Below are 26,988 nucleotides of genomic sequence, written 5' to 3' on the forward strand. Positions count from 1 at the left end.
TCATTACCACTTGGGATTATGTCACCAAGGAAAACCCCTGTGGGCTGATAGTACCCTTTATTTTTCCTCATCACAAGCTTGTTGCAGTGAAAGAAAAAATTTTACAAACATGTAAAAACAAGTATCTATTCTCTTGTAAATAATATTACCATGGGTCCATCTGTATAGACAGAAAGCAATTATTTTCTTTTGAAAGATTTTATTTATTTTTTTGACAGGGAGAAACACAGCGAGAGAGGGAACAAAAACACAGGGAGTGGGAGAGGGAGAAGAGGCTACCCACGGAGCTCAGAGCCTGATGCAGATTTTGATCCCAGGACCCTGGGACCATGACCCAAGCAGGGGCAGACACTTAACAACTGAGCCACCCAGGTGCTCCAACAGTAAGGCAATTAATAAAACATTCTCATGGAGCGTTAATTCATCCTATCCCTCTGCCGCCATAAATATTCCTCTTTTATTTGTTTGTTTGTTTTCTTTAGTGTCAAATTCTTTATTTTATTTATTTATTTGAGAGAGTGAGAGTGTGAGCAGGAAAGCACGAGAAGGGGAAGCAGCAGAGGGAGAGGGAGGAGCAGACTCCCCACTTAGCAGAGAGCCTGTTGTGGGGCTCATTATCAGGACCTTGAGATCATGACCAGAACCCAAGGCAGACTTAGCCAACTGAGCCATCTAGGCACATCTTTAGTTTCAAATTCTTCACTTCAAAATTTTATATACGCCTTAACTCTTGTTGCAGCATATAAAATCAAACGCTGTGTTAGTCTGTATTTCAAAAAGGACCAAAAGGTAAAGACTGAATATTAAAATAAGGTTTCATAAGGTTGGTCAATCCTTTTATTAAATAATTAATTAAAGAAACCTTAATTAAATGTTAGATTTCAATATCCATCAAGAGTTTCATTATATTTGGGGCACCTGGGTGGCTCAGTGGGTTAAAGCCTCTGCCTTCGGCTCGGGTCATGATCCCAGGGTCCTGGGATGGAGCCCCGCATCAGGCTCTCTGCTTAGCAAGGAGCCTGCTTCCTCCTCTCTCTCTGTCTGCCTCTCTGCCTACTTGAGATCTCTGTCCTTCAAATAAATAAATAAAATCTTTTAAAAAAAAAAGTTTCATTATATTTAACTAAATGACTAGCCTAGCTTTAATCACTTTTGACATAATGTCAAAAACAAATGACTTGGCATTAAAAATTCAGTTTTAGTAAATCTGAAATAAAATTCTAGCTTTACTATTAAATACTAATACTTCAAATATATGTAAAATAAAGTATATTTTAACCAAATTGCTGTATTAAGTTATTTGGTATTTGAAATACATTTCTAATTGAAAAGAAAATAGAATTTATAAGTATTCACAGAGCAAAGAACTACTGCCATGCATAGTTTCTCTAGGATCCCAATAGTTTTGTGTGAATTTACTTCAATTTCTTTACTGATTTTGCTTTTATATCTTGAGTACATACATTAAGGGAGAAATTATACCAAGCACTTTTTGCTTTAATAAAAAATTTTAATTTTGTCAAAGGAAAAAATAAAGGAGTAAAAACAATATAATCTAATCTTAAAGGTCTAATACAATTATTAGACTTTTAAAAAAATTCTAAGACTAGCCAGTAGCCAGTACTAGACTCACTCTCCTATAATAAAAAATGGTAAAATTTGGGAAAAAGAGATAAAGCAACTGGAAGCACTAAATAGCAACCAATCTAAGGCTAAGCACCACAAAAGGCAGCACATAAGATGAAACCTACATTCACTCCAGCTTTCTCTCTTTAGGCATCTTCTAAACCATGGTCTAAGGAAACCAAGGCTAAACAAAGAGTGAAGATTTCTTTCAACAAAGAAAACAAAGATCAGAATACAAAGCAGCCAAAACAGAATTGCAGGAGTATGGGCAGAAAAAGTATGGGCTGAGAAAAAGAAAATACAGAGTAATCTCAAAATCTATATACAATTATCTTCAGATACTTGGGGCACCAAAGATGCCACTCTGGGAGGCTAGCAGAGAATGGCTGCTGAAAGGCTGGAGACCTTGGGAGTTTAGACTCAGCCAGAATAGAAAGACCAATGGTGAATATCCATGCTTTCAAATGAGATGGTAGAGAGGATACCTAAGGAGTATCCAAAGATCAAGAAGCAAGGAAGTAGTAGTATAAGAATAAGGAGTATAAGAAATTAAGCCTCAGTATGACCAATGATCCACTGGTAATTTAACTGCCTGCTAGAACAAAACATAATAGTTTTATAAGAACATGATAATCAAGATACTTGAAAAGGGATCATCCATAGCATATGGCTTACAACTAAAAATACCACATATTAAAAAGCAGGAACATGTGGTGACTGTCAAGATATACAATAACCAATAAAAGCAGACCTGGCAGAGGGGAAGCAGACCTAGAAATACAACAAATACAAGAGATAGAAAAAAGGACTATTAATGATATATTAAAGAAAATAAAGGGGGAAAATGGAAAAATAAATAAAAAATAAATTTCAACTTAGAATCAGAAGAACATCATATCAATAATTGTATTTAAATACAAATGGTCTAACCAAACCAATTAAAAAACAAAGACTGACAGAGTGGGTTGTAAAACATGACTTAAAAATATGCTCTCTGCAAAAAACTCACTTCAGTATAACAATATAGGCATATCAAACATATCAAAGATTGAAAGAAAGGATAAAAATACTTATCAGGAAAATAATTACTGGAAAACAAAAGTAGCTATATTAACATCAGGAACTATGTTAACAAAGGAGACCTCAGAACAAAGATTACCAAAGAGACACATCACATAATGATAAAAGGATCAATCATGAAGAAGACATAGCAATTCTAAAAATGTATAGGTACCAAACAACAGAGATCCAGCATGTGAAAAAATGAGAAAAAAATGAAAAGCAACTAAAAGAACCACACAAATCCACAAGTACAGCTAAAGATTTTAACACAACTCTCTCAGTAAATGTTAGAAAAACTATACAGAGAATCAGAAATAATGTAGAAGAATTCTACCATCAATCAACAGGATCTAACTGACATTTATAGAACACTTTACCAAAACCAGCAGGATATACATTCTCCACAAATGCATAGGGAATATATGTCCACATCTTGAATATAAAACAAAATTAAAGAAATGAAATCATGTAGAACGTATTTTCTGACCACAATGGAACCAAACTAAATATCATTAATAGAAAGATCACAAGAAAATCTTCAAATGTTTAAGAACACACATGAAAATAACCTATGGGTCAAAGAGGAAGTCTAAAGTGAAATTTAAAAAAATATATGGAACTGAATGAAAATGAAATATAACACATAAAAATATTTTTTAAAAATTTTATTTGAGAGAGAGAGAGAAAGTATGGGCAGGGGGAGGGGAAAGGGAGAGGGAAAAGAAACCTCCCTCTTGAGCAGGAAGCCCAACATGCGGCTCAATCCCAGGACCCTGAGATCATGACCTGAGCCAAAAGCAGAGGCTTACCCAACTCAGCCACCCAGGCACCCCAACATAATAAAATTTCTAAGACACAACTAAAGTAGTACTGAGAGGGAAACTGATAGAACTAAGTGCATACAATTAGAAGAGAGAAAAATCAATAATCTAAGCTCACATTTCAAAAGCTTAGAAAAGGAAGTACAAAACACACCCAAAGGACGAGAAGGAAGGAAATTCTAAAGAACAGAGTGCGATTATAATACTCAGTGGTGAAAAACTGAAAGCTTTCCCCTAAAATCAGGAAGAAGTCAAGGATGCCTATTCTCACCACTTTTATTCAACATAGTACTGGAAGTCCTAACCACAGCAATCAAACAAGAGAAAGGAATAAAAGGCATCCAGATTGGTAAGGAAGAGGTAAAATCTTCACTATTTGCAGATGACATGACACTACTTATACAAAACCCTAAGGACGCCACCAAAAAACTACTAGAACTGATAAATGAATTTAGTAAGATTCTAGGATACAAAATCAATGTACAGAAATCCTCTGCATTTTTATACACTAATAATGAAGCAAGAGAAAGAGAAATTAAGAAAACAATCCTAGGGTACCAGGTGGCTCAGTTAAGTGTTTGCCTTCACCTCAGGTCTTGATCCCAGGGTCCTGGGATGGAGTTCTGCATCCGGTTCCCTGCTCAGTGGGGAGTCTGCTTCTCCTCTGTACCTCTCACCCCTGCTTGTGATATCTCTGTCTCATGCTCTCTCTCTTAAATAAATAAATAAAATCTTTAAAAAAGAAAAGAAAGCAATCCTACTTACAACTGCACCCAAAATAAAAAAAAAACCTAGGAACAAACTTACCAAGGAGGTGAAAAACCCATACTCAAAAAATAAAACACTGATTCACAGGGAAAAGAAAAAAGAAAAAAGAAAAAAACCCCACTGATTAACAGTTCTCTGTTCACAGATGATATGTAGGAAACCCTAAAGACTACATACACAAAAAACTGTTAGAACTTATAAATGAACAAAATAGCAGAATATAAAGTTAACACACGGAAATTAGTTGCATTTCAACACATAACAATGAACAATACGAAAAGTTATTAGAAAAACAATTCCATTTACAACAGCATAAAAAAATAAAATATTTAGGAATTCATCAAGGAAGTAAAATACTTATACAAGGAAAACTACAAAACACTGCTAGAAGAAATTAAAGAAGATATACAAAAGTGGAAATACATTTCATTTTTATGGACTGGAAGCCTTAATAACATTAAGATGTCAATATTACCAAAAGCAATCTACAGATTCAATGCAATTCCCATAAAAGGCCCAAAGGTGGTTTTTGCAGAAAATATAAAGACCCATCCTAAAATTCATATGGACTCTAAAGGGACCCCAAAAACCATCTTGAAAAAGAGAATAAAGCAGGAAGACTCACACTTCCTGATTCCAAAACATATACAAAGCCACAGTAATCACAGTATTTACCACTAGCAAAAAGACAGACATAAACAAAAGGAATAGAAGAGAGATCTCGGAAATAAACCCTTCCATATATGGTCAATGATTTTTTTACCAGGATGTCAAGACTATTCAATAAGGAAATAACAGTCTTTTTAACAAATGATGCTGGGAAAACTGTTCATCCACCTGCAAAAAAATGAAGTTCGACCCTTACCTAAGACCACATACAAAAATTAACTTAAAAGGGCTCAAAAACCTAAAACTATAAAACTCTTGAAAGAAAACATAGGACAAAAGCTTCATGACATTGGATTTATCCATGATTTCTTAGATATGATACCAAAGGCACAGGCAACAAAAGAAAAAAATAAATCGAATTTCATGAAATTAAACAGTTTTATATATAAAAGGACACTACCAACAGAGTAAAAAGGCAACCCATGGAATGTGAGAAAATATTTGGGTATATTTGTAAAGGGTACAAGAGATTCATATCCAAAATATATAAAGAACTCCTAAAACTCAAAAACGAAAAACAACCAACCTTATTCAAGAAGGGGCAAAGGATCTAAATAGACATTTCAACAAAGAAGATATATAAATGCCCAATAAGCACATGAAAAGATGCTCAACATCACTAATCATTAGGGAAATGCACATCAAAACTACAATGAGATACTACCTCACAACCATTAGGATGGCTACTACCAAAAAGCCCCAGAAAATAACAAGTGTTGGTGAGAATATACAGAAATTGGAACCCTTGTACATTGTGAAAATGGAAAAACGGAAAAACCACTGTGGAAGGACGGTATGAGCAATTCCTCAAAAAATTAAAAATAGAAATACCGTATAATCAAGCAATACCACTTCTGGGTATATACCTGAAAGAACTAAAAAGAGGGACTTTAACAGTAGGATTATTCACAAGAGCTAATGCATGGAAGCAACCCAAGTGTCCAACAAAGGATGAGTGAATAAGCAAAAATGTGTTTTATATATATATATATATATATATATATATATATATATATATACAATAAAATATTACACATCCTTAAAAATGTAAGGAAATTCTGACATATGCTACAACATGGATGAACCTTAAGAACACTATGTAAGTGAAATAAGACAGTCAAAAAGACAAGTCCTATATGATTCCTCTTCTTTTAATTAATTAATTAATTTTGTATTGCTTAAATGAGATAGAGTAGTCAAAATCATAGACAGAAAGTAGAATGGTGATTGCCAGGGGTTGGGGAGAACAGGGAATGTCAAGTTGTTATTTAATGGGTACAGGGTTTCCGTTTTATAAGATGAAATGAGTTATGGAGACGGATGGTGATGACAGTTATATAACATTACAAATGTATTTAATACACTGAACTATACATGAAAAATGCGTAAGATGGCAAACTTTGTTATGTGTCTTTTATCACAATAAAAAAAAATTGGGAAGAAAATAAAAGTCTCTCAGTGTGTTGGAAATAGTGGAACCAAGCCTGCCTTTTGTACTGTTTTCTACATTGGCAGATTTACTATCAGAAGTTAAACAAGCCAGAGTACCTGGGTGGCTGAGTTGGATAAGCATCTGCCTTTGGCTCAGGTCATCTCAGGGTCCTGGGATCCAGCTCTGAGGTAGGCTTCCTGTCCAGCAGGGAGTCTGAGTCTCCCTCTCCCTCTGCCCCTCCCCCTGTTCATGCTCTCTCTCCCACTCTCCCTCAAATAAATCTTTCCCAAAAAATTATTAAAAAAAAAAAAAAGTTAAACCAGCCTCCTCCAGCCATCCAAGATGCTGAAAGGAAAGAAGGCTAAAGGGAAGAAAGTGGCCCCGGCTCCTGCTATTGTGAAGAAGCAGAAAGCCAAGAAGGTGGTCAAACCTGTTTAAGAAAAGGCCCAAGAGAGGCACCTGGGTGGCTCAGTGGGTTAAAGTCTCTGCTTTCAGCTCAGGTCACGGTCCCAGAGTCCTGGGATCGAGCCCCACATCGAGAGCCTGCTTCCCTCTCTGCCTGCTTCTCTGCCTACTTGTGATCTGTCTGTCAAATAAATAAAATCTTTAAAAAAAAGAAAAAAAAAAGAAAGAAAAGGCCCAAGAATTTTGGAATCAGATGGGACATCCAGCCCCAAAGGGACCTCATCTTTTTGGCAAATGGTGCCACTTTATCTACCTGTAGCAAAAAAAGACTATTTTCTATAAATGCCTGAAAGTGCCTACCACAATTAACCAGCTCACCCAGGTCTTGGACCACCAAATAGCTACTCAACTGCTTAAGCTGGCCCACAAATACACACCACAGACAAGGCAACACAAGGAGAGACTGTTGACACGGGCTGAGAAGAAAGCTGTTGGCAAAGGGAATGTCCCCACCAAGAGGCCGCCTATCCTTCAAGCTGGGCTTAATAATGTTACCACCTTAGGGGAAAATAAGAAAGCTCGGATGGCAGTGACTGCACATGATGTGGATCCCACTGAGTTGGTTATCCTCGTGCCTGCCCTGAGTGGTAAGATGGGGATTTCCTACTTCATCATCAAGGGGAAGGGGAGGCTAAGGTGTCTGATCCACAGGAAGACCTTCACCACTGTCGCCTTCACGCAGGTTAACTCAAAAGACAGAGGAACTCTGGCTAAGCTGGCAGAAGCTATTAGGACCAATTATAATGACAGATATGATAAGATCCACTGTCACTGGGGAGGCAAGGTCCTGGGTCCAAACTCAGTGACTCACATTGCCAAGTCGGAAAAAACAAAGGCTAAAGGACCGGCCGCCAAACTGGGCTAAATGTATGCTGTTGAATTCTCTATACATAAAAGCAATAAAAAGTTTTATTTCAAAAAAACCAAAACAGGGATGCCTGGTTGGCTCAGTCATTAAGCATCTGCCTTTGGCTCAGGTCATGATCTCAGAGTTCTGAGATCGAGTCCCTCATCTGGCTCTCTGCTCAGTGGGGAGCTTGGTTTTCCCCTCTGCCTGCTGCTCCTCCTGCCTGTGCTCTCTCTCTCTTTCTCCCCTCTACCCTTTGACAAATAAATAAAATCTTTAAAACAAAATAAGAACAAACGTGAAACAAAACATTGCTTTTCAATGCTATTGCAAATGAGTGCAATTTAAAATTACCATGCAAGCCTCCATTAAGGCAGTGTGCATCTCATCTGTTTTGTGCTCTTGGTCTGCACCAGCATCAAGCAGAAAGCGAACCATATCCAAATGGCCTTAAAAAAAAAGAACATGAATTTTCAAACTGTATTTCTAAATACATTAAATATTAAAATACAGAATTGTTTTCTTTCAGGTATCTACACAAAAACTTAGGAGAACTTATTTTTCATTCAATAAAGGAATGACAGTTTTACAAAGCCAATCCAAAATAATAAGCACGCTCTCATCAAGGTATCTAGGTTTTAAACACTGAATTAGTAGAAAGCATATAACAAGTTAAGTAAAGCAGTAATACTTATTTTTTTATTTAATCTATAAAAACTATCAAACTATAAATCAAAGCACTGAAATCAATTAGAATGCCAGGTAAAATACTTTTGGATCATATTTTTCATAAAAACAGCATTAAAATAATGACCATAAACTCACTGTGGCAATGAACAGGCACAGAAAACTCCATTCAAAATAATTTCAACCCTCTGGATACATTAAATATATAAAAAGCCTTAATAGTCAGTAAGAAAAAGACAAACACTCCAGTAGAAAAATGGATGAAGGACATGAAATGGTTATTAAAAAAGAAATGTAAATGAATACTAAACTGAAAAAGAATATTAAACCTTCCTATTAAACAAAAACAAATTAAAATGATACACCATTTTTTACTATCAAAATGGCAAATATTAAAAAGAATGGTAATACCCAGTGTTGGTGAGGGTGTAGGGTGGGACAAAGGGCACTCTCAAACACTGCTGGTGGGAGTGTAAATTGGTTCAACCTTTCTAGAAGGCAATTTGGCAATATGTATCAAAAGCCTTAAAAATGTCCATACCCTTTGACCCAGCAATTCCACTTCCAGGAATTTATCCTAAGGAAATAATCAGAGATTAGGCAAAGATGTCTGCACAAGGATGTTATTACAGTGTTTTTAATAATAGTGAAAACTGGGAACAATTCAAGTGTCCAACAAAAGGCAATTATGGTACATCCATTTGATGTATCTGCAGAGACTCCTAGTTCCCTACTCAATACCCACTCTTTCAGTCTTCCTTAATAACAGAACTCCGGTTTTTATCTGAGTGGCAACTAACTAAAAGAGTACATTTCCCAGCTTTCCTTGTTATATGTAGCCAATGAGATACAAGCAGGAGCTATAAGGCAGAACATCTAAGAAGATTTCTTAAAAGTAGCTTACTGATGTGGAAGGAACTCCCCATTTTGCCCTTACCCTCTCTGTCCTTCCTACAATGTAGACTGTTGGGGCTCTAGCTAACATTTTGGATTACTGGTAACTTTGAGGATAGAAACGACACAGTGGGAAGGTAGAAGAGAAAAACAGAATTCTGAGATCTTGATAGCAGTGGAACAGCTATACTAGTTCTAGACAGCCTACACCCTTGGGCTTGATTTACATATTTAAAAAAAAAGTCTTCTCTTTTGTTTAAATCATTATTAATTTAAGGTTTCATGACACATGCAGCCATACCCACTCCTAGCAGAAACAGTGAAATACTATGTGACCATCAAAAGTTGTGTTATAAAAATATTTATTGAGATGGGAAATGTTCATGATATTTTGCTAAATAAAATAAGCAGACTATAAAACACTTAGGTATGGTTGTTTAGTTTAAATATATACGTTTGTTTATATATATGCTTAAAAAACACACTGGAAACATACTAAAATACTGCTTACATGCTTTAATCTTTAGGTAGTAATAAAACATGTCATTGTAAAATTTCTTTTCCTTATACTTTTACTGTTTTTGAGGTTTTCTGTTTAAACTGTGATTACTACTATTACTTGAGTGTGTATTAGTTTTGAAATAAAGGTTGGAAAAAAATCATATAAAATGAAAGTTATTAAAAAATGAAAACCCTCTAAATCGTGCTATGAGTTTTCATTGACTTCATAGCTACCTGAATAAATCTGAATTAAAATAATAAAGAAATATACACTGTGAAATTTATACTTTACAAAATATAGGCTAAAATGGGCTTTCTATATACTCTCTTACAAGTTACATAATTTGACGGCATAGGGAAAATATAAGTAATATAAAATTAATTCAAATACTCAAATATTTAAATACTCAAAGTAGTTATGAAAAAAATTATAAATATTCACATATAGAGAGAGTACCTTTGTAGCACGCAAGGGTAAGAGCACTTTCTTTGAATTCATTAGAATGAGTGTTGATGCCTGCCCCATGATCCAGAAGAACTCTTGCAACTTCCACATGACCTGCACTGGCAGCTTCCATTAAGGGGGTATGTCCATTTTCATTATGATCTTCTATATTCGCACCTTCATTAAGTAGCACTTTCACAATGTCAACAAATCCTCCAGCACAGGCATAAGTTAGTGCAGTATTTCCTAACAAAGAACAAAAAGATACACAGAATTATGATAAAATGGATAAAATTATAACTATGCTATACTCCAGTTCTACCTCTTCAATTCCCTTACATAAACCACTAGAACTATCATCTTATATTTTTTTGGTTCTATTGGTTAAGAGCATCATTTAATTTTCTTACTAATTAAAAGATTTATTAAAGAGGCGTCTGGGTGGTTCAGCTGGTTAAATGTCTGCCTTTGGCTCAGGTCATGATCTCCAGGTCCTAGGATGGAGCCTCACATTGGGCTTCACGCTCAGCAGGGAATCTGCTTCTTTCTCTCTCTCTCTCTCTCCCTTTGCCCTCCCCCCAGCTCATTCTCTCCCTCTCTCTTTCTCAAATAAATAAGTAAATTAAATCTTTAAAAAAAAATAAATAAAAGATTTGTTATAAACAGGCCAACTGGGGCAGCTGGGTGGCTCAGTAGGTTAGGTCTCTGACTTCAGCTCCGGTCATGGTCTCTGGGTCCTGGAATGGAGTCCCACATTAGGCTCTCTGCTCGAAGGGGAGCCTGCTTCCCTCTCTCTCTCTCTGCCTGCCTCTCTGCCTGCTTGTGATCTCTCTCTCTCTGTCAAAACAATAAATAAAAATCTTTATAAAAAAAAAAAACAGGCCAATTTACTTATATTCCCATTAGTTTAAAGATATGTGTCAGAAGAAAAATGTAGCTAAAACAATGAACAGTCTTATGAATAAGTCTGCATAAAGAAAAGGTAAGAGAAAATTAAGGAATGGATATACATAGAAAGAAAATGTTAAGGATTTCTAGACTGTAAAGTATCAAAAGAAAAAGGAGTAATTTTGAATGATACACTAGAATATTTTAAATAAAAATATACTGAAAGGGGTTTTTCAAGATGACACTTCATTTTACTTGACAGCCTAATAAAGTAGGAAGATATAAATCCCCCTCAGCATAACTTCTTCACAAGAAACATTTCTTTAAAAAGGTCATTATCCGGGGCGCCTGGGTGGCTCAGTGGGTTAAGCTGCTGCCTTCGGCTCAGGTCATGATCTCAAGGTCCTGGGATCGAGTCCCGCATCGGGCTCTCTGCTCAGCAGGGAGCCTGCTTCCCCCTCCCCCTCTCTCTCTGTCTGCCTCTCCGTCTACTTGTGATTTCTCTCTGTCAAATAAATAAATAAAATCTTTTAAGAAAAAAAAAAAGGTCATTATCCAGGGCTCCTGGGTGGCTCAGTAAGCTAAGTAGCTGCCTTGGGCTCAGGTCATAGTCTTAGAATCGAGCCCCATGTAAGGCTCCCTGCTCAGTGAACAGCCTGCTTCTCCCTCTCCTTCTGCCTGCCACTCTGCCTACTTGTGCTCTCTCTCTGTCTCTCTGTCAAATAAATAAATAAAATTAAAAAATAAAAGATCATTATCCCAGTATTGGCATGCCACCTATTTCTTTCCTGATTTTGTTTTAAGGATTTTTATTTATTAAAAGAGGTAAGGGAAATGGTTTACGACCTAACAGTAAGGCACTGAAGAAGATTATTTTAAAGATTCAGCAAGAGAAGTAACATTCCAGAATCCAATGTGTTTAGAATTCAACTATTCAACCATTTTACATATTACACATGTTACTATCATTACAAGTAAGACAAAATGGTCAGCAAAATAGTCTACAGTTCCTTCCAGGAAGCCTTGCTCACTTACATTTAAAATTCACTTAAAGGTGTAGAACAATGACATAGCTTTCATTATGTAAATTTTTAAAAAATCATGTTGTTGTCTCACTAAATCCAAGTAATCTTACTACTAAAACTATACCTGTAACTCAAGACACATGACCAAGGCTCCTTCTATGTGTCTGCGAGGTATAAATAACTAAAAGAACACCTCTTACTAGAAAAGCTTTCATTCTGCCACAAGAGTATCTTAGTAGTAAATGGATTCAGTATGCCCGACATGAAAAAACCCCACGGGGTGAATACTCTCAGGTTAATCTATAATCTAAAGTTAAGGCAGTTGAATTTAAATGAGATAAAGAATTTTAAGACATACAGTTCCTAATTTTGCCTCTTATGGCAAAAAAGAAACTGTCTCCAGCAGAAAAACTGACAATCTTGGCCAAACAGAATCTCAGTCTTTTGAAGATACCAAATTAATTTAGATTTCACTCATTTCTAATCAATGGCTAAGATTTTTCTGTAGGTTTACAACTGATTTTTCCAATAGTAAAAATCAAATTTTTATCTCTTAGGTTATAATTAATTATATCAATTTATTTTCCTCAAATTGACACATAATTTCTACTTACCTGTTGCTGACTGGGAGTTGACATCTGCATCATGAAGAAGTAATAATTTCACAATATCTAAATAACCTCCACTAGATGCTGCCATTAGGGGAGTTATGTCTCCTTTATTCCCTCGATCTTCAACATTAGCATGCATAGCAAGCAATACCTTTAAACACATTACACAGAGAGAGAACAGTCAGTTCTTACTATTAATAGTATTTCTAGAGAAATAAATGCATAAATGCAACAGAAAATGTTAACTGCTCTTGTCAAAGAATATGTGTTATGCTTGGGATTATCTAGCAAGAGAACAGCAGAACTATATTACCAAGACAGAAACTAACTAGTAAACACATGGTTATTTCTCAATATTGCTACAACAGACAGAAAAAATTAAAAGAATTGAGATAATCTGGATGAAATGACAATACATCACTACTTTCCATTACAGCTGTATATTATTTCTAAAGACAAGCTGAAGATATTACTATTACTTTGATGTGTTTCTTATTCATTAGGAACAGTTTTGAGTAAATGGCAGAAAAATGCACCTTGCCCAGTTACATGTGTAGGCAACAAAATGAATTATGTACCAGGTTCTACTTTACCTACTGCCCAAAAGGAAGGAATCTGGCCCCTAACAATTTCTTTGATTAGTAATAAAAATAAATCAAAAACCTTTCCATAATTTCAATCACTGAAGATAAGTTCTGCTTACTTGTGCTAATTCATAATACCCTGCTGAACAAGCCAAACACAGCAGACTTTCTCCTTCTTCTGTATGTTCATTTACACTTCTGCCTTCATCTAGCAATTTACGAACAGCATTCACATCCCCATCTGAACAAGCTTCTGCCAGACTACGACTGAAAACAAAACCATCGACAATTAACCAACAAAGAAAGACTCAGAATCCTATGCTAATAAACTATATTAAATACAAAGAGTCTTACACAGAAAAATGTTGATACAATAAGAAAAAAAAAACTTGTATTAACATTTTGTGTGTAATACTAATTATTTGTGGAGGCCAGCCAAGCCAGAAAGGCAATAAACTGAATATGAAAACAGCTGTCATTTTTATTTTCCAAAATGTTCTAACATTTTATCATATTAATTTTCAAGTAAAGTCTTAAAAACTATTAGATGCACAAGTTTTTAAACTCAATCAATGCAGTAATTCCTAAAGATATCTGGGATATAACTCCATGGCTTAAAATTTTATTTGGTAACAGAAGATGTGATCTACTGCACAATGGTTAACAAAATTGATAAATCTCAAAACTTTAATGTGCATACAAATCACCATGTTTCCTGTTAAAATGTAGAATCTGATTCGTAGTTCTGAGGTGAGGTCTGGGATTCTGCATTTCAGACAAGCTCTAAAGTGATGCTGATGCTGCTGATTATGGACCATATCTCCATAACCTGCATCTGGATTAGTGCATTAGTAACCCATTTCATTTATTATTTACTCAAGCAGTCAGCTTCCAGTTTACTACTATCATCTTTAGAACAAGTAACTTCCTTTAGAACGAGGAATACAATCTTACTCACTTTGGATTTCTTACAGAGTCTAGTACAGTACATGCCATGAGAATATTCAATGAATATGAGTGGAATATAAGAATAAAAATAGTCTCTGTTTTTATTTCTATGTAACATATATACATTTATGTATCCACTTAAAATATAAAACCCATTCTAATATCTGCTTAGCGAAAGTTATAATCCCGTCCAAAAGATAGAATTAACCCAAAGCTGCTACTTCCCCAAATTCCACTCAAGAAAATGTTTGATACCCAGAAAAAGTCATTATACGCATACGTGTCTACTTGTCCTGCACTGTGGCTGTTTTCTGCTCTCATCCGTGTCAGTGCAGCAGCAGCTTCATCTAATGCACAGCTTACTGAGGACGTCAGCCTCCGCAACACCTCAGGATCTGCAAAAGCTTTACCATCAGCAGTCGACAATTTGCCAATGCCTTCAGCGTGCGTCAATCAGGTAGTGCAGGGGAAGAAAAAACAAAAAAGTGCAAATTGTAGTTACATTACTAAACACTATTATTTAGGGGAAAAAAACGGCATAGTCTCCATAGAGAAGGCTGACAATCAGAATATAAGGTTGATAATAATTTTGCCACAAATGTCAAAAGGCCACTGCATCTTTACAAGGCACGTATTAATCTGTCCCATACCTAACTCCAAATATAACGTAACATGATGCTCACTGAGGTAAATGAATTAAAGTTTTTTCAAAATATATAGTCATACTATAAGATCTCTAGTGGAAGATCATATTTATACTATTTTCAGTAATAATGAAGTGGGTAGTCAGCACTAATACAACAAACAATCCAACAATTTCTCCCTTTGGTTTAATAGCCACCTAGAATCATCTTCTAGGATAACAGGGTAAATTAAAAGAAGTTCATTCTAATATTTATTATGTGGTTATGATGTACATGCACTAGAGAGACAAAAAGGGATGAGGCACAGTTTCTGTCCTTACTCAGCTCAGGCTAGAAGGACTATTACATGTCTAAGTTGCCAATTAAACTTTTTCTCTAGATTCAGTGAGGAATCGGTGACAACTGTAACAGAAAATTTCAATGATAATATCACTGCCTGATCACTGCTGAAAATGAGAGAAAAACAGTCAATAAAATTTTGGAGAACAGGGGCGCCTGGGTGGCTCAGTGGGTTAAGCCGCTGCCTTCGGCTCAGGTCATGATCTCAGAGTCCTGGGATCAAGTCCCGCATCAGGCTCTCTGCTCAGCGGGGAGCCTGCTTCCCTCTCTCTCTCTCTGCCTGCCTCTCTGTCTACTTGTGATTTCTCTCTGTCAAATAAATAAAATCTTAAAAAAAAAATTTTGGAGAACAACAAGAAAAACAAGAAGGGAAAACGTGCCCAATAAGATATAAAATGTATTATGATGCCAGGCAAATTATAAAAGTATCATACTTACACAGAAACAGATAATTATAATATCAAGGATATACAATAGAGAACAAAAAAGACCCTAGATCATTTGTGAATTCAATATGTATAGATGTGCAATTTCAAATCAAAGGAGATGGGAGGGCTTATTTCAAAAACACTGTTCAAAAATTGGTTACCATTTGAAAATTAAGTAATATCTCTAATTCACAGCATTCACAAAAATAAATACCAGGTAGACTGAAGGTTTAAATGTTAAAAACAAACACATACTGAAAAATACTATTATACTATGTAGTGGTTTTTTGTGTGTGTGTGAAGATTTTATTTATTTATTTGACAGACAGAGATCAAAAGTGGGCAGAGAGACAGGCAGAAAGAGGAGGAAGCAGGCTCCCTGCTGAGCAGAGAGTCTGATGCGGTGCTCAATCCCAGGACCCTGAGATCATGACCTGAGCCGAAGGCAGAGGCTTTAGCCCACTGAGCCACCCAGGTGCCCTATGTAGTGTTTTTCTAATGTGAATATAGGAGAGACTTTTCTAAGCATGAGACAAATTCCAAAAGCCAGGAAATAAAAATTAGTGATATGAAACATTTCTAGTTTCAGTAAAATTTTCCATATAATTAAGCACAACAACATAAAATTAAGGCAAAATAAAGAATGAAAATAATCAATACCTAATAAACTTATTATCATTTATAAAAAGTATGATGCAACTTACTGATATTAAAGGAACAAAAACTATGAAACTGACAAAAAATCTGATTGAGGCTAAGGCCCTTTGAAACTCATTGACAGGAATGTATATTGGTATAAAGTTGGCAATGTCATGGCAAATTTGACAAGTTATCAAAATTTTAGATGTAAACATCCTTTGACACAGTGATACCACTTTCTAATACTTTGTCCTATGAAGACACATGCACAAATAAGAAAAGCTACATATGAATATAAACTACAACAATATTTGTGACATTGGAAAAGAGGAAATAATCTTAGTATCTCTCAATAAGGAACTGGTAAAATAAATTGTGGTACATCTAAGCAAGAAAATATTTTATTTTATCCTTTAAAAGGAGAAAGATCGAGCTGCCTGGGTGGCTCAGTCGGTTGAGCATTCAACTCTTGGTTTCAGCTTGGGTCATGAACTCCAGGTCCCCATGCTGGGCTCTGTGCTGGGTGTGGAGCCTGCCTGAGATTCTCTCTCTCTCCCTCTCCCTGTGCCCACTGCCTCCCCCACTCTAAAAATATATATATATAAAGAAAGAAAGAAAGGATTATAGAAAGATGCTCATAATAAAGTAAAAAAATAAGGTAAGTTATATTATGTGCAATATGACCTTATGTATATTTAAACATATACATTAAAGCTACAAAGAAAAAAGTCTAGAAGTATATGTAAACCTTGACAGTGGGAAGGTTTTATTATCTACTTAATATATTTCATATTCCCTTAGTTATTTCTAATTGTATTAAATTATAACTTAGAAAATAATTTTAAAATTCTTCTTGAAATAGCTTTAATCTTTTTTTCCTAAAGTTTACTTACTTAAATATCTGTATACCCAACATGGAGCTCAAACTCACAATCCTGAGATCAAGAGTCACATGTTCTTCCAACTGAGCTGACTTTTGGAATCTGTCTCGTGCTTAGAGAAGTCTCCCCTACATTCACATTAGAAAAACACAACAACCAGGCACCCCTGAAATAATTTTAGTTCTTAATTTTCTCTAAGAATATCAAGGAGACCTTGAGAATAATGATTTAAATTTGACAATTTAAACTCATATGTAGTTGGATAGAATGTTCTAAAGAAACTGTCAGATATATTTTAAGATTTATTTATTCATTTTAGAGAGAAACAGAGATGGAGAGAGAAGGAGGGAGCATGAATTGGGGGACAGGCAGAGGGAGAGAATCTTAAGCAGCCTCCCTGCTGAATGCTGAAAGAAAGAAAAGAGCCCTTTATGAGAAATCATGAGGTGCCCAGAAAAAAAAAGAATGAGTTTAAAACCCTTAATTAGGGATTAAGGAGTGATACTCGCAACATGAGTGAAGTGTGAGCCTAAACCAGAGAGTAAAAACGTACCACTACCTGTAAACAAAGCATGATCTAGGGAAGAAAAGGAAAGCAGAGAAGACTTGGAGAAGAGAGATGTCTTTTCTCCACATTTCTCTCTCTGCTCTAAGCCAAATAATTCAAGGTTCCAAAGCAAAGCAAAAACAAAACAAAGCAAAACAAATAAAGAATCCAAAATTAGAGGGTGGTCATGGCACTGCCGTTCAGAAATCTTATACAGTATATCTTATACATTACATCCCTATATCACAAGTAGGAGATGCACTAGAAATCCAGACTCTAAAGGAGGGACATTCCATGTTATTACAAATGTGATCTTTATATCTTTCTTTAAAAAATTACTAGTTCTGCTTCAGTTTAAACAGTCTTATTCTGTTGTATCTAATTTTAAGTTTCTATCAGTTCCAAAAAGACACAGTAGGTAGACTAAAAGTCAAGCTGCTACAAATTATACCTGTACTTTACCGTAACAGGACAAAGTTGAAGGAATAACAAAAGATGACATTAAGTAAGCTCATTCTTAACATTTATATCTTTCCAAGAGTAATATAAAAAATGCTCAATTTATTTTAGCTCCTATTTGTCCCAGTCATTATTTGGTCAAATGTAATACTGTTTTTCCTCAGTCACCATGAAATGTGCCAAAAGGCTGCTGTGATTTTTCTGCATACTTATCTTTAATATCATGTTTATTAAAGTACTCAGAAACTGGGGGCACCTAGCTGACTCAGTCAGAAGAGTTTCAGCCTCACATTGTATGTAGAGATTACTTAAATAAATAAACATCAAAAATTTTTTAATTAGGGGCACCTGGGTGGCTCAGTGGGTTAAAGCCTCTGCCTTCGGCTCGGGTCATGATCCCAGGGTCCCGGGATCGAGCCCAGCATCGGGCTCTCTGCTCCTCGGGGAGCCTGTTTCCTCCTCTCTCTCTGCCTGCCTCTCTGCCTGCTTGTGATCTCTGTCTGTCAAATAAATAAATAAAATCTTTTAAAAAAATTTTTTTAATTAAAAAAAAGTACTCAGAAACCAAAGTTTCTATATTTTTTAAAAAAGGATTTTATTTATTTGTCAGAGAGAGAGCAAAGCAGGGGGAGTGCCAGGCAGAGAGAGAAGCAGGCTCCCTGCTGAGCAGGGAGCTTGATGTGGGGCTCCATCCCAGGACCCTGGGTTCATGACCTGAGCTAAAGGCAGATGCTTAACAGACTGAGCCACCCAGGAGACCCAAAATTTTCTATACTTTAAAAACCTTCCTTTTTTTTTTTTTTTTAATTTTTTCAGTGTTCCAAGATTCACTGTTTGTGCACCATACCCAGTATTCCATGCAATACATGCCCTCCTTAACACCCACCACCAGGATCACCCATCCCAACCCCTCCCTTGCATGTATCCCAACCCTCAATTTGTTTCTGAGAGTCCAGTCTCTCATGCTTCGTCTCCCCCTCCAATTCCTTTACTTTTCTTTCCTTCTCCTAATGTCCTCCATATTATTCCTTATGCTCCATAAGTAAGTGAAACCTTTCTGTGAGGCACTTGGGTGGATCAGTTGTTGAACGTCTGACTCTTGGTTTTGGCTCAGGTCATGATCTTGCAGTTGCAGGACTGAGCTCTGCAATCAGTGTGGAGTCTATTCAGATTTTTCTTCCCTCTCCTTCTGCCTGTCCCCATTTGTGCACTCTCTCTCTCTCACTCTCTCAAACAAATAAAGAAAATGTTAAAAAAATTTTTTTTATTTTGAATTTTACTCTGAATTTTTAAAAATATTTTATTTATTTATTTGACAGACAGAGATCACAAGTAGGCAGAGAGGCAGACAGAGAGAGAGAGAGAGGGGAGGAAGCAGGCCCCCTGCTGAGCAGAGAGCCCGATGTGGGGCTTGATCCCAGGACCCTGGGATTAGGACCTGAGCTGAAGGCAAAGGCTTTAACCCACTGAGCCACCCAGGTGCCCCTATTTTTTAATTTTCTGTATTTAAATGGCTTTAATATAGGATAAGGTTATGTATATGGTACTCTAACAAGTTTTTAGGCACTACTTTATTTTTTTAATTTTTGGGCACTATTTTCAAAAATAACCTACACATTCTTCTAGACTAAATTCTTACATGTAGGGCACCTGGGTGGCCCAATGAGTTAAGCAGCTGCCTTTGGCTCAGGTCATGATCATGTGGCCCTGGGATCAAGCCCTGAGAGGAGCCCCGCTCAGCAGGGAGTCTGCTTCTCCTCTCCCACTACCCCAGCCCCTGCTTGTGGCTCTCAAACAAATGAATAAATAAACCTTTAAAAAATTGTTTTAAATAAATTCTTACATGTATTTAATATGCACATATATTTTTGCTAGATAAGTAACTAAAAGGAGTAACATACAAAATGAGCATATCTCAAAAGCAATATACAGAAAAAAGAAAAGCAATACACAAAAATTAGAAAAAGTAAACTTCCTTCTTGAAACAGTTTTAGTTGATAAAAGGCTCTCATTACAGTGGAATTGAAACCTGGTACAACAAATAATATGCATGTTGTACAATACAAAACAGTGATGAGTATATATTATTGAGAAAGTATGCTTATCACAGATTTTTCTGTTTTCTTGTTCTATGATAGAACAAGAAGTTGATATAAAGCTTGGTATATTTCAGTCTAATTTTGTGTGCAATTTTTATTTAACTGTCTGCTAAGAAAAAAATAGCAATTTATAATTAAGTTACCCCTAGATGAAAGTGAATATGTAAATAAGCACATGCAGAATACCCAAATCAGTTAAGATCAAAGATTCATAATCTGATGAATTTATCTCCCACATTTATAATGTAATTGGGTATAGGTTAAGTTTTCCTTAATAACCAGCTGATTATCTAAGACCTTAAACACAGTGCTGAGCCCTAGAATCATCCATTGAAAACTTTCAACTAAGAATTTTTGAAATATGAAATGTGAACATTTTCGTTAGGAAATACAAAACACAATATATCTTAAGAGTTCAAATTTCATATAATGTCATAGTTTTGGGGTAATTTTATACAGCTTTGTATAGAGATCTAGACTTTTAAAGAAATGAAAATAAGAAAACCAGAAATAAATTACCTGCTGCTTCCAGCAACGCTTCTAATCGTGCCTGTGTCTCTGGATCCACAGTACGTAAGTCTGCTCCTTCTGCAGTGCTCGATAAGAATATCTCTGATGTTGTTTTAAGTACTGGGTTATCCAGATCTTCTTGGTCCAAAATAAATGATTCAACCTGTTTATGAATTAAAAATGTAATAGCCATGAAACTGATCTCAATATTGGTAGAATAACTGCAATTTAAGATAATATGATTTCTGATTTGGAATTTAAGTATAAGCAGATAAATTACTATAGAAATATGGGGTTGTGGGAAGGGACTTTGAAGGAGCCTCATATCTTCAGACATGACTACAGTGTAACTCAGAGACAGCAGATTCCAGTTTCCTGAAGAACACTGTACCTTCTGTGCCTAGCATGGAGCTTGAAAAGCAGTTTTCGTTTTTTTCTTTTTAATGAAACAAGTACAAGAACTTAGTCCCTGGAAAGATCTAAATAGGACTAAATACTGGGGCACCTGGGTGGCTCAGTGCATTAAGCATCTGCCTTCAGCTTGGGTCATGATCTCAGGGTCCTGGGATCGAGCCCCACATCGGGCTCTCTGCTTGGCATGGAGCCTTCTTTCCCCTTTCTCTCTGCCTGCTTCTCTGCCTACTTGTGATCTGTCTCTCTGTCAAATAAATAAATAAACTCTTAAAAAAAATAAATAGGACTAAATACTAAAAAGACTAGATAGCATGGATATGTCAGTAAGGCTCCATTTTTCCTCTTTTAATCAATTTACTAAATTCTGATTCTTTTTTTTTTTTAAAGATTTTATTTATTTATTTGACAGAGAGAGATCACAAGTAGGCAGAGAGAGAGAGAGAGAGAGAGAGAAGCAGGCTCCCTGTTGAGCAGAGAGCCCGAAGTGGGACTCGATCCCAAGACCCAGAGATCATGACCTGAGCCAAAGGCAATGGCTTAACCCACTGAGCCACCCAGGCGCCCCTAAATTCTGATTCTTAAAAGAAAATAAGATTTAATACACTGCGAATATCTGGAAACCTATAGATAAGAAAGCTCCATGAGGTTAAGAAACACACCTGTTTGTTCACTGCTTTGTCCTCTGGGCCCAAGAATACCTCATATACAGTAGGTATTGAATTCACATTTGTTGAAATGAATGAATAGTATAAGCAAAAGCAACTTATGAAAATAAACACGTAACCCTCTAATTTCAAATCAACTTAATTCTAAAAATATTTTTTAAAGATTTTATTTATTTATTTGACAGACCAGAGATCACAAGTAGGCAGAGAGGCAGGCAGAGAGAAAGGAGGAAGCAGGCTCCCTGCTGTGCACAGAGCCCGATGTGGGGCTCGATCCCAGGACTCTGAGATCATGACCTGAGCCAAAGGCAGAGGCCTTAATCCACTGAGCCACCCAGGTGCCCCAAATCAACTTAATTCTAAAATGAGTTTTCTTAACAAATAAAATATGTACAATTTTTCAGGGAAGCAATTTGGAAATGTGTTTCAAAATGCTTTAAAAGGCTCATGCCCTTTGATTCAGTAATTCCATTTTAAGGAATCTATCCTAGAGCTACCCTATGACCCAGCTATTGCACTACTGGGTATTCCCCCTAAAGATACAAATGGAGTGATCCAAAGGGGCACGTGCAACCCAATGTTGATAGCAGCAATGTCCACAATAACCAACTATGGAAAGAACCTAGATATCCATCAACAGATGAATGGATAAAGAAGATGTGGTATATATATACAATTGAATACTATGCAGCCATCAAAAAAAAAAAGCGCCAAAATCTTGCCATTTGCAACGACGAGGATAGAACTAGAGGGTATTATGCTAAGAGAAATAACTCAGAGAAAGAATTATTATATGATCTCTCTGATATGAGGATCTGAGAGGCAGGGCGGGGGGTCATGGGGGGAAGGGAAGGAAAAAATGAAACATGATGGGATTGGGAAGGCTACAAACCATAAGATACTCTTAATCTTAGGAAACAAACGGAGGGTTGCTGGGGGGTGAGAGAGGGAGGGATAGGGTGGCTGGGTTATGGACACTGGGGAAGGTATGTGCTATGGTGAGTGCTGTGAATTGTGTAAGACGGATGATTCACAGACCTGTACCCCTAAAGCAAATAATAAATTATATATTAATAAAACAATAAATAAATAAAATTGTAAAAAGGTATCTGAAAGCAAGACAAAAATATGCAAGGATGGTCACTGCACATTAATTCAAATTCCAAAAATGAGAGGGGGAAAAAACTACAATTGGTAATTTGGTAAATACATTCTGTCCATTCACAGGATGGACTACTATGTCATTAAAAACAATGTTTCTGGGCGCCTGGGTGGCTCCGTGGGTTAAGCCGCTGCCTTTGGTTCAGGTCATGATCCCAGGGTCCTGGGATCGAGCCCCGCATCAGGCTCTCTGCTCGGCAGGGAGCCTGCTTCCTCCTCTCTCTCTCTGCCTACCTCTCTGCCTACTTGTGATCTCTCTCTGTCAAATAAATAAATAAAATCTTTAAAAAACAACAACAACAACAACAAAACAAAGCAATGTTTCTTGGGGCGCCTGGGTGGCTCAGTGGGTTAAGCCTCTGCCTTCAGCTCAGGTCATGATCCCAATGTCCTGGGGTCGAGCCCCACATCGGGCTCTCAGTTTGGTGGGGCGCCTGCTTCCCCCTCTCTCTCTGCCTGCCTCTCTGCCTACTTGTGATCTCTATCTGTCAAATAAATAAATAAAATCTTAAAAAAAAGTTTCTGAAGCAAATTTGGTGACATGAGAAAGTATTCGTAAAGTGAAATGAAAATCACAAGATTCAAAATAGTATGATCTTTATTTTGCTAAAAGTATATATATGTATATATACATATATATATGTAACATGAACATGACTATTATGTATATAATCCTGAGTATATATTTATGTACCCAGATAGGTCTACAATATGTAAACACATAGATTTACATTTGAATATAAAAATACATTTATATTTGGAGACAGACAGAAAAAAAGGAACAAAAACGTTAAGTACTTCTCCAAGGCCACACAGCTAATAAATGACAGACTGTTTTCAAACCCCACCACAAAGCTACAGTCTATGCTCTTAACTACTAGGCAATGCTACGTCAGAGGGCCACAGTATTTGGACTACATTATTTGGCATATCTGGTTAGTTTGTCATCAGTTTCATAATGGCCACCAAATAAACATCCTAAGAAAGACAGTAAAGTTAAAATGAATAGGATACATTTTATTACCTAGTGAAGTACTAAAATTTTACAAAATAAAGCTTTAACTTCACAACTGATAATAACACTGAAACACGTTACTATGCTGCTATACAGTTTCTTTAATATGTAATTACAGACAAAGATGCCATTCTAGACCCATTTCAAGATAAATGTATCCTATCTGTCATTAAGTGATATGAAAATATAACTGCTTGTACAATAAAAATCTCAAAGGCCCAAGAAATTATTAGGTGTTTGCAAATAAGTATACCTGCCAGTTTTAAGGACAGATAAAACCATCATGCCAAAATCTGGAATTTTTTTATTACAGATGGTATAGCAAAGTTAACATTTCTGGGACACCTGGGTGTCTTGGTCAGTTAAGCATCTGCCTTGGGCTCAGGTCATGATCCCAGTGTCCTGGGTTGAGTCCCACACTGGATTCCTTGCTCAGCGGGAAGCCTGCTTCTCCCTCACCCTTTCGCTCTCCATGCTTGTTCTCTCTTGCTCTGACAAATAAATAAGTAAAATCTTTAAAAGATTTTAAAGACAGAGAGAGAGCGAACAAGCACATGCATGAGCAGAGTGAAGGGCAGAGGAAGAAAGAGACTCCCTCTGTGGGGGTCGGGGTGAATCCTAGGACTCCGGGATTATGACTCCAGCTGTAGGCAGCCACTTAATCAAGTGAGCCCACCCAGGTGCACCCCCACCTTTTTAAATGACTTTATTTATTTATTTGAGACAGAGAGAGAATAAACAAAATCTTCAGAAAAAAAAAGTTAACATTTCTATTTTATAAAAAGCATTCATTTAATGTGGTATTAAACATATTTTGGAGACAAATACAGATTTGCACTGTGTTAATGCTTTAAAAATCCAAGTTAAGAATTCCCTATTCTTGCTTATTCACTTTCCGAATATTTACTTAAGTCCTCATTTTTTTTAAAGATTTTATTTATTTATTTGAAAGAGAGAACACTACAGATAGAGAGAGGGCGTGTATACCTGAGTAGGGGGGCAAATAGGGGGGAGGGGCAGAGAGCGAGGGAGAAACAAATTCCCTGCTGAGCAGGGAGCCTGATGCGGGGCTCGATTCCAGGACCCTGGGATCCTTACCTGAGCCCATGGCAGAGGCTTAATCTACTGAGCCAACCAGGCACCCTGAAGTCCTGTTTTATATGAAGCACCTCAACAGTATGAAAATGTGGCAGAAGATATAAGTCAAAGGTAACATGGCTATCACAAAAGGCTTCAAAGAGAAATAAAAAGTACAGTAATAGCAGTAATATTAGTGTCACATATTCCCAAGCAGCACCTTCCCAAGTATTTGGGAAGAATCAAGTTTGGAAAAAAAACACAAAATACAGGTATGTCCCTTCCAGGGGCTTGTAACTTCTCTCTAAAATTTAAAATTCATAAGACAGTTTATCCAGTTTAATTCTCCTACATCTTAAAACACATATTCAAGTTTCAGTAAGGCAACATGACATAATGGAAAGAATAACTGAACTACAGCTCAGGAGAATTAGGCTGAAGTGTCACTTTCACCAGGCACTATGTGTGACATTAAGCATGTCACTTTCTCCCTTTCTGATGTTCCATTTCTTCCTTAATAAATAAAGAAAACACCTGCCCCACCTATCTCACAGTGCTGTGATGATGAAATAAGGTAAAATAATTTGAAAATAATAAAACACTATATGAATGTAAATCTTGAATACTGTATATTGTAAATATGAATATTAATGTAATTCTTAGAATATTAGAATATTAATTCTGTGTAATTACAACTCTTTTGTCCTGTCCCTCATCACAGTGTTTTATCTTCTGTGCCCTTCAAACTGAAAGAATAATATTTACTGAGAATCTCACATGATACATTTTCATCAGAATTCACTTAAATTCTTTTTAAAATTTTTTTTCCAGTTTCATTAAGATATAACTGACATACAACATTACATGAGTTTAAGGTGTACTAACATAATGATTTTGTATATGTATGCACTGTGGAATGACCACCACAGAAAGTCTAATTAAAATCCACCATTTCATAGTTATATTTTTTTTTCTTGTCATGATCACTTCAATTTTCAAGTGTAGTTTTAGGCATTTTATATTTAAGTTCTGACCCAAAAGATCAAATTGTAGGAACACCCGGCTGCCTCAGTCAGAGGAATGTGCAACTCTTGATCTCAGAGTCATGAGTTTAAGCTCCACGTGGGAAGCAGAGATTACTTAAATAAATAAAACTTAAAAATAAATACATGAATAATAAAAGGATCAAATTTTAAATAACTACAACACTTCTGAGAAAATCTCAAGTTTCCCAGAATGAGTTGTAATTACATATAACTATACACACAGATGATCTGAATATGATTAGATATGCCAAAAAGCAGGTAACTCTAATAAATCCTTTGTCCTACCCTCTCTAAAATTTTAAAAGCCTGCCTCAATGTGGAATCAATAAAAGGGCAAAATATCCGGTTAGTCTATTACCCTGGGAACATTTGGCAGTTCATAATATCCTATGGCAGTTCATAAATATCTTACCTGGTAAACCTGTTAGAAGACATATTTTTATAATTCAGATTGCAATAGCATTACCTTAACCAGCCAACATGGAAACCATTTACAGGAACACGGGAATACTAAAATTAGACCAATTCTGTATATGTAACATAAAAGTCTTGGTGATAGTCCAAAAAAAAAAAATCTGGAAAATGTGTAAGTCCAAAATAATGTTGTATCTAATTAAATTAGTCTTTATCATATAAATGAATAGAGTAGCCCAGAAGTATCTTACATAAAGCTAAAGGATCACAGAAATGTCCTTACTGCCCAATGATAATTACATAACTCTCGATCAAGCAGCTACACTGAGCAGCAAACACAAAACATTCACCAATATTGGTACTGTTTTTCCCAATGA

At 36.1% G+C, this 26,988-nt stretch overlaps 1 protein-coding gene and 1 pseudogene across 11 annotated transcripts in view; one reads left to right on the plus strand and one right to left on the minus strand.

Annotated features, from left to right (window-relative positions):
- The window catches only part of LOC122890583 (ankyrin repeat and KH domain-containing protein 1), a 131,719-nt gene that overhangs the window by 81,589 nt on the left and 23,142 nt on the right, over positions 1-26,988 (minus strand). For all 11 annotated transcript variants that reach the window (XM_044226256.1, XM_044226258.1, XM_044226253.1 and 8 more), the window contains exons 2-7: positions 20,829-20,982; positions 14,554-14,710; positions 13,445-13,592; positions 12,745-12,892; positions 10,230-10,463; positions 8,045-8,139 (exon numbers count right to left, since the gene is read on the minus strand). In XM_044226256.1, coding sequence (XP_044082191.1) covers positions 8,045-8,139; positions 10,230-10,463; positions 12,745-12,892; positions 13,445-13,592; positions 14,554-14,710; positions 20,829-20,982 — 936 coding nt within the window. The remainder of the gene's footprint in view (positions 1-8,044; positions 8,140-10,229; positions 10,464-12,744; positions 12,893-13,444; positions 13,593-14,553; positions 14,711-20,828; positions 20,983-26,988) is intronic.
- On the plus strand, positions 6,699-7,708 carry LOC122890763 (annotated as a pseudogene).

Source organism: Neovison vison, chromosome 1 (assembly GCF_020171115.1).
Source record: "Neovison vison isolate M4711 chromosome 1, ASM_NN_V1, whole genome shotgun sequence".
NCBI lineage: Eukaryota > Metazoa > Chordata > Mammalia > Carnivora > Mustelidae > Neogale > Neogale vison.